The 12224-nt window shown below is 42.2% G+C and overlaps 2 protein-coding genes across 13 annotated transcripts in view; both read right to left on the bottom strand.

Moving 5' to 3' along the window:
• The window catches only part of MCF2L2 (MCF.2 cell line derived transforming sequence-like 2), a 230185-nt gene that overhangs the window by 124021 nt on the left and 93940 nt on the right, over positions 1-12224 (bottom strand). For all 12 annotated transcript variants that reach the window (XM_070509354.1, XM_044771143.2, XM_070509356.1 and 9 more), the window contains 3 exons: positions 3588-3712; positions 2304-2418; positions 1711-1830 (listed from right to left, as the gene is read on the bottom strand). In XM_070509354.1, coding sequence (XP_070365455.1) covers positions 1711-1830; positions 2304-2418; positions 3588-3712 — 360 coding nt within the window. The remainder of the gene's footprint in view (positions 1-1710; positions 1831-2303; positions 2419-3587; positions 3713-12224) is intronic.
• Positions 6058-6543, bottom strand: LOC106834542 (large ribosomal subunit protein eL21-like). The gene has a single exon (XM_044771157.2). It carries the CDS (start codon positions 6478-6480, stop codon positions 6058-6060), a length of 423 nt encoding a protein of 140 aa, XP_044627092.1. The 5' UTR covers positions 6481-6543.

The following is a 12224-nucleotide window of genomic DNA, read 5'->3' as shown; positions in this document are numbered from 1 at the left end:
GAGCGGTATATAGGTCCATGCCCAGGATCCAAACCTGCAAATCCTTGGCCACTGAAGCAGAGTGCGCAAACTTAACCACCATGCCCCTGGGCTGGCTCCCATGACCATATTTTTCAAACCAAAAATGAAGACACTTGGCTTGATGAGGCATTTTTTCCTAACATGAATGTATATAAGTGAAAATACATAATATCTACATTTAATAAGGCGTTCTCTTGGAAAAACTAAAATTACATAAATTGGGACTGTCTTGGAGACATATAGTCATAAGATACATGAAAGTCCATCTTTCTTTTCTTTTTTTTTTTCAAAGATTGGCACCTGGGCTAACAACTGTTGCCAATCTTTTTTTTTTTTCTGCTTTATCTCCCCAACCCCCACCCCGTACACAGTTGTATATCTTAGTTGCAGGTGCTTCTAGTTGTGGGATGTGGGACGCCGCCTCAGCATGGCCTGACGAGCGGTGCCATTTCCTCGCCCAGGATCCGAACCCTGGGCCGCCGCAGCGGAGCGTGCAAACTTAACGACTCGGCCACGGAGCCAGCCCCTCAATCTTTCTTTTCATCGTTTGATAATTGTTTCTGACGACTTGTGCCTTTAGCACTAATGTGTTTAGCTGTCAGATGATTGCTGATAACAGAAGAAGTGCTCACTGGGGAAGGATGGGATTCCTGAGCGAGAGTCTGGGTGCACAGTGAGGTCACGTGTTCACGCACGTGCAGAAGCACCTCCAGCTTAGAACCTACAACTGACAGCTCTTAATGTCAGAGTAGCCTTGGGCCACAGTCGTTACTATCCTTTAGTGGGGTATGTCTCTATAATGTGTAGGTCAGTCACCCGGGGATCTTATTAAAATCCAGATTCTGATTCTGAGGTGGGACTTGAGATGCCGTATTTTGAACAAGTTCTCACTCAGTGACATCTATGCTGCTGGACAGAGGATTATGCTTTGAGAAGCAAATCTCCAGTACTACAAAATTACCATCTAGGAAACATGCCCCCAGGTTAGCTCATAAAGGAAGTGCTAATCACAGAGGACTTGGTCCCCAAGAGACAAAATACAGAGAACCTAAGTGAAGAAAAGCAGAAGGGAACTTCTCTAGAAAGACGAGACTCAGCTTCCTTAATTGATAGTAACCCGAATTTGTAAGGACTTAAAATAGACTCACTCCTGAGTGCTGACTAGAGTGCCGATCTGGGAAACTGTTGAATTCTGCTACGAGAGTTGTGAAACACACCTTCCTTTACAAGTTTGATACTTACAACTCTTGGGCATGAGAAAGGAGAAAGTTTTCCAGTTTTGTGTAGCAACAGAACTAAGATGGACCAGTTTCCCCCTTTTCATGGTCTTGCTCACTATAAAACCAGTAGTTACTTTTTTCTGGTTCCCCCTTTTAAAGTTTCCCTTCCTTACCACCAACCCCGTCCCCACAGCCACCCCCGTGAGTAATGTGCCCGTTGTGAGCTTCCTTCTTGCTGCACCTCCACTAGCGAGGCCACTCACAAGCGGGCAGGGCCGCAGTAGCTCTCTCCCCACCTGAGCCTCCAGCTCCAAACCGGGTCCCCCAGCAGCCTTCAGAGAACTCTGTGCCACTGGCAGGATTTGGGCATTCCTGTGTCCTTTAGCCATATTCCAATAATGAATGGACATGATCTGTCACTGTCCACAGTGACTTCTTTCCCAGTCCACAAAAATAGCAATCAACAAACCTGGCCTTTTCCTTCCAGTTCTTTGTGTTCCTTAAGAAGTTGCTCCACATGCATTGCACTGTCTCCAATGTCTGTAAACTCTGCCTGCTCTGCCAGCAGATTGTCCAGGGCAAGTTTAACCTACGAGACACAGGAGAATAGTCCAGAAATAAGCCAATGAGTACCTATCTGGAGGTATAGCTTTGTTATACTCTAAGAAAACTCGAAAATCTAAAAAGGATTCAGGACCTGAGTGTATCTATGTATACTTTTTTTTTTTTAAACAGCTCATTAGCTTTTAGATTAAGCTTTGGGGGATAGGGTGCCTGAGACACATGTAGATGGAATATTAAAGCCACACTCAACAAATCATCTATCAAAAAGGAAGACGACCCATCACTGAAATTCCATATATGCCAAAAGGAAAATGGGATTCCAGGACATTGCCACCCCACTGAAAAAGTGAGAAGAGGATGGTCTGTGAGGAAGCAGGATATAGGAAGGGGGCTGGATTAGGAGAAGAGGGAAGCTTGATACCCAGAATTCAAGGAGGAAGAGAGAACCAGAGGTCACTGAATGACAAAAGGAAGTTCTATGAAACAAGAAAACAACACCTCACAAAAGTTGTGCTCAAAGCGCTGTAGTTGCAGGCACTGGGTAAGCTTCAGGTGATGCTCGGACCAAAAGTGACTAAAGGCTTTTTCTGTTTCATCCAACTGAACTAATAACCTGTCAAGAAAGAATGAGAGAGTGACATAGTGGCTAGCTTTCATTTGCACAGCGGTCCGTACAGGCTTACGTAGATAACACCTGTGTTTTCAGTCAGTGTCATTTTATTTATTTATTTATTTATTTATTTATTTATTTATTTATTTTCTTGAGGAAGATTGGCCCTGAGCTAATCTTCCTCTTTTTTTTTCCTCCCCAAAGCCCCAGCACATAGTTATATATCCTAGTTGTAAGTCATTGTAGTTCTTCTATGTGGGATGCCACCACAGCATGGCTTGACAAGTGGTAGGTAGGTCTGCGCCCAAGATACAAACCTGTGAACCCTGGGCTGCCAAAGCATAGTGCACAAACTTAACCACTTGGCCACAGGGCCAGCTCCCCCTTTTTCTTTCTTTTTTTTTTTTTTTTTGGTGAGGAAGATTGGCCCTGAGCTAACATCTGTTGCCAATGTTCCTCTTTTTACTTGAGGAAGATTGTCACTGAGCCAACATCTGCACCAATCCTCCTCCTCTTTGCATGTGGGACTCTACCACAGTATGGCCTGTTGAGCAGTATGTAGGTCTGAACCCAGGATTCAAACCTGTGAACCCCAGGGCACCAAAGCAGAGAGCGTGAAATTAACCACTATGCCACCAGGCTGGCCCCTTCAGTTAGTGTTTTTAATTGTGGTAATGTCCTTATGATGCAAGTCTGTGTCATCTATGACTTTCTCAGGGTTTACTTGGTTTTCACATTTTCCATTTTTCCATCAGAACACCCTTGGTGCTAGGCAGAAACTTCACTTAGATGCAGCCGCTGTGCTTTCAAATGTGCCCCAGGTAACCTTACCTTTATGCCTTTTGTTTTCCACCTGAAATGACAGGTGGGTAAAGCAGAGCACACAGCCAAACTGTCATTTGGAAGCCAAGCTCAACAAATACTACCTTCTCCCTTGCAATCCTGGGATGACAGCATATCAACAGAGGAGGAAAGAGCATTCTCACAAAAAGATCTCTGTAGATGGACATCAGACAGGTACCATCTTTTTTGTTGTTGTTGTCTCAAATATTATTCTTTCTTGACCCCAGCGAGACCAAAGAGTAGCTGTTCCAACCTGTTCCTGGTTGCTTCAGATCATCTAGCTCTACATACGCTCTCTTGAAAAAGCAGATTCGACCTCCTTCACTCACCTTTTGATGGTGGCTACATTCTCAAGTTCATTGGGATTGAGTTTGCTGGTAGGGCTTTTGGTTGCTGGTTCTTGAATGCACAATAGCAACATGACCCCTTGCTTTCCAAGTAATTTCAGCTCATCCTAGAGAAAGAAAAATATAGTCTCTCTTAGAAGGAATTTATAAAACAAATTCATGGTAGATCTAGGGTGAGGAGAATGGTAGATCGGTATATTTTTCATTTGGGAAATTAAATGCTAAAGAAGTGAAGCTATAGCTTTTAAAAACTAATTAACTTATTCTTAGTAGGTAATATGTACCCATGATACAAAATTCAAAATATACAAAAGCGTATATATTGGAAAAAGCAAGTCTTTGGTCCCCAGCCCATCCACTTTTCCTCTCCAAAAGCAACAACTATTAAATTTTGTGTGTATCTCAAGCTGTTGTTGTAAATTAAAAGCAAAATTAGTTAATAAAATCCGCTTCTATTCCAAGATAGTGACCAGAAATAAGAAAGTGACAGATATTGAATGTTAAGTGCTGGATACTGCCATGCAATAATAATGTAATAATTGCTAGGTGGCCATGAAAAAGTCTTCATCTGGTCTCATCAATAAACACCTGCCTCTCCTTCTACCTGCCCCCAAAGTGTGGCCTTGTTCAATGACTGAAATTTGGCAGAGATGGGCAGCAGTTTCAGTTTGACATGGAAAGATTCATACTCCCAAGGCAACTCCATTCTGCTCTTTCTACATGGGGACTTAGGGCTTTGCAGTTGGGGAAGACGTCAGGTTCTCTCCTTCCAAATCCAACAGCTCTGGTCCTCTACTCGCACAGCGCAGGTCATCTCTCAATGCTGAGTGTTAAACACAAGGCAAGCCACAGGGCAGAGCCTGGCCTAGAATTTACTCCTGGGACTTCTGGGTTTGGCTCCTGGGTCACACAGGATGCTGGTTTGGTACATGCTGTGAGCTAGAAAGGCCCACAGTCACAAAACGATCACCTCTGCGTACATGAACACTGAATCTTTTCCTCCAGGCCCAGCCATCTTCATCCTTCACACGGTATGGAGCTCATTTCCCATGGAAGGTGTTTAAATGTACTTCTCCACTGTGTTCCACTGTGTTCACACAGAGGACTAGACCCTCTCAACCTTTGCTCCTTGTCTCCCATCCCACTCCAGTTTTCATCTCCTTGAAGGCTTCCATCATCCATACCCAGCCTCGAACTTGTCCCCAGATCCAGTTGATGATAGATTTGACTTCTCTGATCTAGTCCCTCAAAATTCTTTGGCTATCTCCCGTGGCTCTGTCCACTCTTGGTAACGCCCCCAAGCTGGCCTCTTGGCTGGTATTCCTGGCTGGGAACAGGACACATCCCTTCTTTTCCATTCTCAGGTATCAGCCCTCATTTCTTCTTATCTCATTGATGCTCCTTAAATATTTGTACGTTGGATGAATTAATAATAGTCTAAAAGAAATCAGGTTGCAGATAAATAAAGACAAGTAAGATATGACGCAGGAAAAAAGCACTCATTAGTGAGTGCTTCTAGTCTTTCCCTCCTCCTCCTCACTAAAATGGGTCTTGGCTTTTGTCTTCAGTTTCTTTACTGTCCCTGAGCTTCCAGCATTCCAGCAGGGTTAGCTGGGAGGAAAGGTGGAGGAGCCAAAGGAGAGGTATATTGTTAGCGCAGAAGGAGGCATTTGGAGTAGGAAGCCTGAAAGAAATAAACCTCAAAAGCTGGAGAGTGTGAGGAAAGCGTATGAGAGAGGAAAGGTGAATCTTAGTAAGCAATGTCATACACTGTATATCTCTTTCCTGTGGTTAAAAAATAAAAGGAAAAACAGTGACCTGGTGACTGCTTTGGGTCTAGACGACACAGTCAGCTTCGGTAGGTTATCAAAATCTGCCATCAACACAGAGGGAAAGTTTGAGGAACTATGATACTCGATACTCGGAAAGTGTAAAGGTATGTCGCCCAGCCCCAAAATGGAGTTTGCTCTTGTCCACAGCAGTGACAATTCAAAATATTTAACACCTGTATAGAGCAGGCACTGGCCAATCAGCACAGACATCAGACACACGTGAAGCAGTCCCGGGGCCCACTGTGGTTCAGGTGTTAACGCTTTAGTTGCCAGAATCATGAGGCGGTATTGTGGGTCCTAGGAAAAGGGCCAGGGAGGTGGAGTGGGGCACTCAAGGGGAGTAAATATTTAACTCTTTTTAACACCTAGTATGGCTGTCCCCGTGTGTACTCATGACTATGATTCCGTAACTGTGGAAACAAGCAGTCTGTTTAGAAGACGACCCACTTAACAGGGCAAGGCGGATTCCATCAGGCTCAGAAAAATTTAAATTTTCTGGAGGGAATTCCTTTTTTTGTTGTTATTTTTACAGTCCAGAGGTCTTCTATTTTTTTTCACCTATCATGCCATGAATTCACAGGGAATGGGTTCTAGCAGCTCAGGCTCCTCTCCGTTGGTTCTCACAAGAGTGCTTCTCTGGGTGGAGCAGGCTGGAAGGTCAGTTGGACCCAAGTAACTTTCTCTTTAGCTTCCTTCTTTTTCTGGTCATTTTCCTTCACATGTTTCAGGACACTATCACTGCTCTTCAAGTGCTTAATATGCTTAATATGTACATTAATTCTCTTGGCAAGAATCTTGTCCTTAACTTGTGTGTTTACAACAATGCCAACAGCATGCCGGGTAACACGGTAGATTCTTCCAGTTTTGCCATGGTCACATTTGTGGGGCACTCCTTCTGGAACAGTGCCCATTCCCTTGATGTCTACAATATCACCTTTCTTGTAGATTTGCATGTATGTGGCCAAAGGAACAATTCTATGTTTTCTAAAAGGCCTAGAGAACATATAGCAAGTGCCTCTCCTCTTTCCCTTTGTGTTGGTCATTTTGGCCAATTACTGGAAGATGGAGGTTCCGGCCAAAAGGTGGGAATTCTTTCCTTAGACAAGGATAAGCATGAATGTAGGCATTTATTCATTCATTCAAAATCCACTTATAAAAAACTATTACTACATGCCAGGCACTGTGCTTGGTTGCCATGGGCTGGAGGTGGAGGCGGGGTAGGAAGTAAAAGGATGAATCAAGCAGAGCCTAGAGAATAGATGAATACTCCTTATTTTACTTCCATTACTTGTCCCATTTCTGCCACTAAAAGTTAGCTCTACTGTCATGTTTTGTTTATAGTGCCGACTAATGAATTCCAGAATCTGGCCTTTAAAATGCAAGTCTTCATAATTTAGAAAAAAGTCCCTGGAAGAGAGGAGATATCCCCTTGCCTCAGCAGCTACTGAGAGAGATCTTCCTGTGGTAGAAAACTACCTTCAAACACTGATTTGTTAAGGTATTAACCTTGAAAACATTCATAAGAATACCAATTTTGTCTTCCTGTGCAAAATCAAGACCTCTGTGCCTATCCATCGCTAACTTACGTTCTCTAGAAGTAGGGTTTGAACAAGGGGGTCTTTAAAAACTCCTAAAACTACAAAATTATTGCTAGGGCTTATGAAAATAACTTGTAATTCTGATTGATTACCTTCTAAATTATTCATCACCCTGGTAATATTGATGGAATTTTCATCTCTGAATACAAAATTGAATGAACACTGAATGGAACAAACACCGAATACTAGACAGTATTCATGTGTGTAAAGATTGCTCTGTCACATAACTGGAGGACCACTGGCACTTTCCTCTCCTCCTGCATGATAAGAAAAAGGCCTATGGCTCTGTTAGAGTTCTTATTTTAACAGCAACAACAAAAATGAGAGTCTTACCCTATTTAAATGAACACATGGAACAATGTCTCAGTTGAATAAATAAAGCATCTGAGAGCCAAAAGTCGAGGCTCTGTGTTTCTAGCCTAAATAAGATGGTCAAAGAGGTGAGAGTCACCCTCTTTGAGACTCAGGAGGGAGACCGCCTGCCTTTGGGAACTGCCTCCAAAGCCAGCACAGAACAAGACAATAGGAAGAGCCGTGTGCTGAGAAAGACACTGTAATCAAAAACAGGGTAAGAAAGTACACATCCATATGGGGTTGGTGGTTCTTTTACTGTTGTCCTAGGGCCCATGGATCTTTCTCTTTTTAAAAAATTGAGATATAATTCGCATACCAGAAAACTCAAACTTTTAAAGTGTACACTACCATGCTTTTTTCCAGAACATTTTCATCACCTCCATTTCTCTGTCTTCCTACGCCCTGCCAACTACTAGTCTACCTCCTTTTTCTATAGATTTGCCTATTCTCGACATTTCATATAAACGGAATCATGTAATACACGGCTTTTTGTGTCTGCTGCTTTCACTCTGCATAATGTTTTCAAGGTTCATCCATGTAGTGGCATGAATCAGTACTTCATTCCTCTCTGTGGCTGAAAATATCTCATTGTAACGATGCAGCACATTTGTTTATCTTTTCATCAGTTGATAAGCATGTGGGTTGTTTCCATTTTGTGGGTGTTACGAATAATGCTGTCATAAAGACTCATATATAAGTTTTTGTGTGAAACATATGTTTTCAGTTCTCTTGTGCATCTACCTAGGAGTAAAACTGCTGGGTCATAATGGTAACTTTACTTTTAGCCTTTTGAGGACCTGCCAAACAGTTTACATTCCCACCAGCAATGTATGAGGGTTCCAATTTTTTACATCCTCACCAGCACTTGTTATTATCCATCATTTTTTGATTATAGCCACTCCAGCGGGTATTTCATTGTGGTTTTGATTTTCATTTCCCTAAAGACTAATGATGTTGCACATAACTTCATATTTTAATAGTCACATATATATCTTCTTTGGAGGTATGTCTATTCAAACCTTTTGCCCATTTTTTTAATTGGGTTACTTGTCTTTTTATGGTTGGGTTGTAAGAATTGTTTATATATTCTGGATACTAGATGCTTATCAGATCTATGACTGCAAATACTTTCTTCCATTCTGTGTGTTGCCTTTTCACTTTCTTGGTATTGTCTGTTGAAGCATAGAAGTTTTTAATTTTGATGATGTCCGATTTACTTATTTTTTCTTTAGGTGCTTGTGCTTTTGGTGTCATATCTAAGAAATCATTGCCTAATCTAAGGTCATGAAGATTTATATCTACATTTTCTTCTAAGAGTTTCACAGTTTTAGAATTTACATTTAGTTCTTTGATCAATTTTGAGTTAATTTTTCTATATGGCGTGAGGTGAGCCTTCAATTTCCTTTTTTTCCATGTGGATACCCAGTTGTCCCATGGCCCAAGGATCTTAAGCAGTTTCAGTTCCCAGGGAAGGAAAATACCCTTAGTCATTTTGAGTATTTCCTTCTTTCACTGCCAGCACTCAGGCTGGAGGAGGAACTCAGGGACCTGCTTCTGGGAAAGTCTGTATAAGTTCATGGGTGTGTCAGCGAGCTTCCCCTTTGTGCAGACAGCATCGTGGTGGCAGCGGGGTGAGTGCCACCATACTGCTTGTAAACTGAGAGCTGGTCTGTCGCCAGTCCAAGTTGCCTTTCCTTAGGAAATGAGAGCTCTCCTTGGAGAAGGATCCAGTTTACAGAAGAGCTTGGGGTACCTGTGTGCACATGCTCTGAGTGTGTGCTCTAACTCTTCGTCCATGTGTGAAAAGCACACACGGGGATGAGGTGAATGTGCTGAGTTGTGTGTGCTTGCCTCGGGAGATCTTAGCCTCTCCCAGAGAAGGGTGTGTAAAGGACCCTCTTTTCTGTCCCTCACGTGGTGCAGTGAACCCACAGAGAAAATAAGATTTCAATCTTAGCATGAAGCCCAAGTACTGCCAATCTGAGTGGACAGAAAATAACAATACTGAAATTGGGAGCACTCTGACTATAAACATGGATTAAGAGCCAACCTGTGGCTTGACCCTAGGGGAAGGAATTTGTTTCTAGAGAAGAGCGTTCTTAAACGTCATAAGTTTGCTTGAGACTTTGATATGATTCTTCTGCTATGAATGCCCTGAGATTTTTTTCTTTGTAAACAGACTGGTTTGAAATACCAGGGTGGCCAAAAGAGAAGGGATTCTTTTTGAAGATAATTTTGAAGAAGTAATAACTCCATACAGAATTAGCAAATGAGGCCATAAAAATTCTCCTATTTTGATTGGTTGACTGTAGAGGCAACTAGGTGCTCACGTGGATCTAAAATAAGGGTTCTCAAAGATCCCCAGGAGAGAGAAAAACAAGAAATCAAGCCAAATCTCTTAATGCTGTGCTGTTTAGACAAAGTCTCTCCTGATGGAAGAACGCCATAAATCATATGCAGTAACGTACAAATATTTTAATAGATTTAAAAGCTCATTGTTCTGAGGATGAATCTTATACTGGTTTTCACTTGGAAAAGGTGCTTTCAAAATGGAAAAAAAAAAAAATGATTCAATTAGTTATAGAACTGGTAGATGACCGTAACAAAATGGAGTAACACATGTCGAGGCTTCTAAAATGGAGCTGGGAGGCCATTTTAGGGAAGTGGGGCTTATGCATGTCTCTACCCAGAGAGAATGTAACCTTTGACTGTGCTTCCCTGCTGTCATCCTGACCTTCTTTCAAGAAATATGCTTACTCTCATAGATAAGAACTTTCTGCCTTAGAGATGGCCTTCGCAACCAATCATGTATAGCCAAGAAGTAACGGTGTTGCCGGCACCAATCACAAATCTTGCAAAACAACCTACGTAATTTATCTTTTTTTGCCTTTTTTTAAAAGTTTTTTTTTTTAAGATTGGCACCTGAGCTAACAACTGTTGCCAATCTTTTATTTTTAATTGCTTTTTCTCCCTAAATCCCCCCCAGTACATAGTTGTATATTTCAGCTGTGGGTCCTTCTAGTTGTGGCATGTGGGACGCCACCTCAGCATGGCTTGATGAGCGGTGCCACGTCAGCGCCCAGGATCCAAACCGGCAAATGCCTGGGCCACCGAAGCAGAGCATCGAACTTAACCAGTCAGCCACAGGGCTGGCCCCCTTTTTTTGCCTTTATAAACCCTGTCTCCTTTGCCTTCCTTGGAGCATATTTGAGTTTCTACTCAAATGTGTGTCTCCCAAATTGCAAGTCTTGAGACCTTAAATAAACTTTTTGCTTCTTTTGCAGTTGATGCCTCTTATCCATTGACAAACCTTTGATTATAGTAGGTAAAACACTCTAATAAGAATAAAATAAAATTTGTATAAATAACTACAAAAACTACTAAGTTATCAATAAAACTTTAAACAGTATTCCTTTTTTCTTTAAAGTGTTTTTGGATGAGAAAAAGAAAAAATATAACTCTAATGATTTGGGTATTTTTGCTTCTAATTTACAAGATAAGAAACAAATCAAATTTGCATTAGACCAATAATTAGTAATCACAAAAGGCTTTAAGAAACCCTCTATATTGTCTTTTAAAGGATATTACTATCACTTGGTAAAATAAAGACAAAATAATTATATTTTTAATCCAAATTCACTTAATATTCTTTTTTTGGAGGAAGATTAGCCCGAGCTAACTGCTGCCAATCCTCCTCTTTTTGCTGAGGAAGGCTGGCCCTGAGCTGACATCCGTGCCCATCTTCCTCTACTTTATATGTGGGACGCCTACCACAGCATGGCATGCCAAGCAGTGACATGTCCGCACCCAGGATCTGAACTGGCGAACCCCGGGCTGCTGAGAAGCTGAACATGCAAACTTAACCGCTGCACCACCGGGCGGGCCCTCAAATTCACTTAATATTCTTAATCAAGGTAAATGCTTGGACAAATTAAACTCTTTTGAGAATTTCATCTTAAGATAATTATAGGCATTTCTCCATGGTTTTAGGGCAGTGTGGAATATAAATGCAAGCATAAAAATTTAGTTTATGTAAGACATTGCATTTTACTTACTTACTAAAAGGCTAATTAAATAGAGCCTCCCAAATTCCTTTCACTTGTCTTACTGCTTAGATATGGGCGTTTAACCAAACTGAGATGTGATAATTAGAGTATATGGTTATTTCTTATAAATGTCAGACAATGCTGCAAACTATGTGGATCTACAAATTATCGCTCTACATAATCTGAGTGAAGTTTTAGCCTCCTTTGCGCAGAGTTACACGTTTTAATTCCGAGAACAGCTGGTCATCATGCACAAGAAAATGATCTTACTCCTCTTGGAGACTGGTTCTTTCCTGCTGAGGAACTCTCTGCCTGTGTAGAAATGATGCAACACCCACTCATCTGCCTTTCCCGGGAACCCTCACGCCACATACAGCAGGACCTGTGGTTTTCACCCCTCAGATACATGTCCTTGTCTAAAATCCAAAATGTTTTGCCTTTTCCCCAGAGACCTCCCTGATTGACCACATTGTCGTTTCGGTGCTTCTGCTCTGCAACCTTTCCAAATCCTTCTTGGAACAAGGCAGAGAACACCTTTGCTCAAGAGCCCAGGCCTGGAGCCCTGTGCGCAGCACCTTCCTGCCTCACTCAGCATCCTCAACCTCACGCCCCTGTACTGACTGCCCCACAGACCTGTCACCTGCGACTACCAACCCTTTTCTAGCAGACTTCGCAGGGGCACCCCAGACCCAGCCTTCTGCACCCCGCGCTGGCTCTTCCAGGAATCATGGGAAGTGAACTTGGCCCACATATTTGGCAAAGAGAAAGGTCAAGCTTCTCAGTGGCATT

This window comes from Equus asinus, chromosome 5, assembly GCF_041296235.1.
Source record: "Equus asinus isolate D_3611 breed Donkey chromosome 5, EquAss-T2T_v2, whole genome shotgun sequence".
In the NCBI taxonomy this organism is placed as follows: Eukaryota; Metazoa; Chordata; class Mammalia; order Perissodactyla; family Equidae; genus Equus; species Equus asinus.
This window is presented reverse-complemented; position numbering and strand designations above follow the sequence as displayed.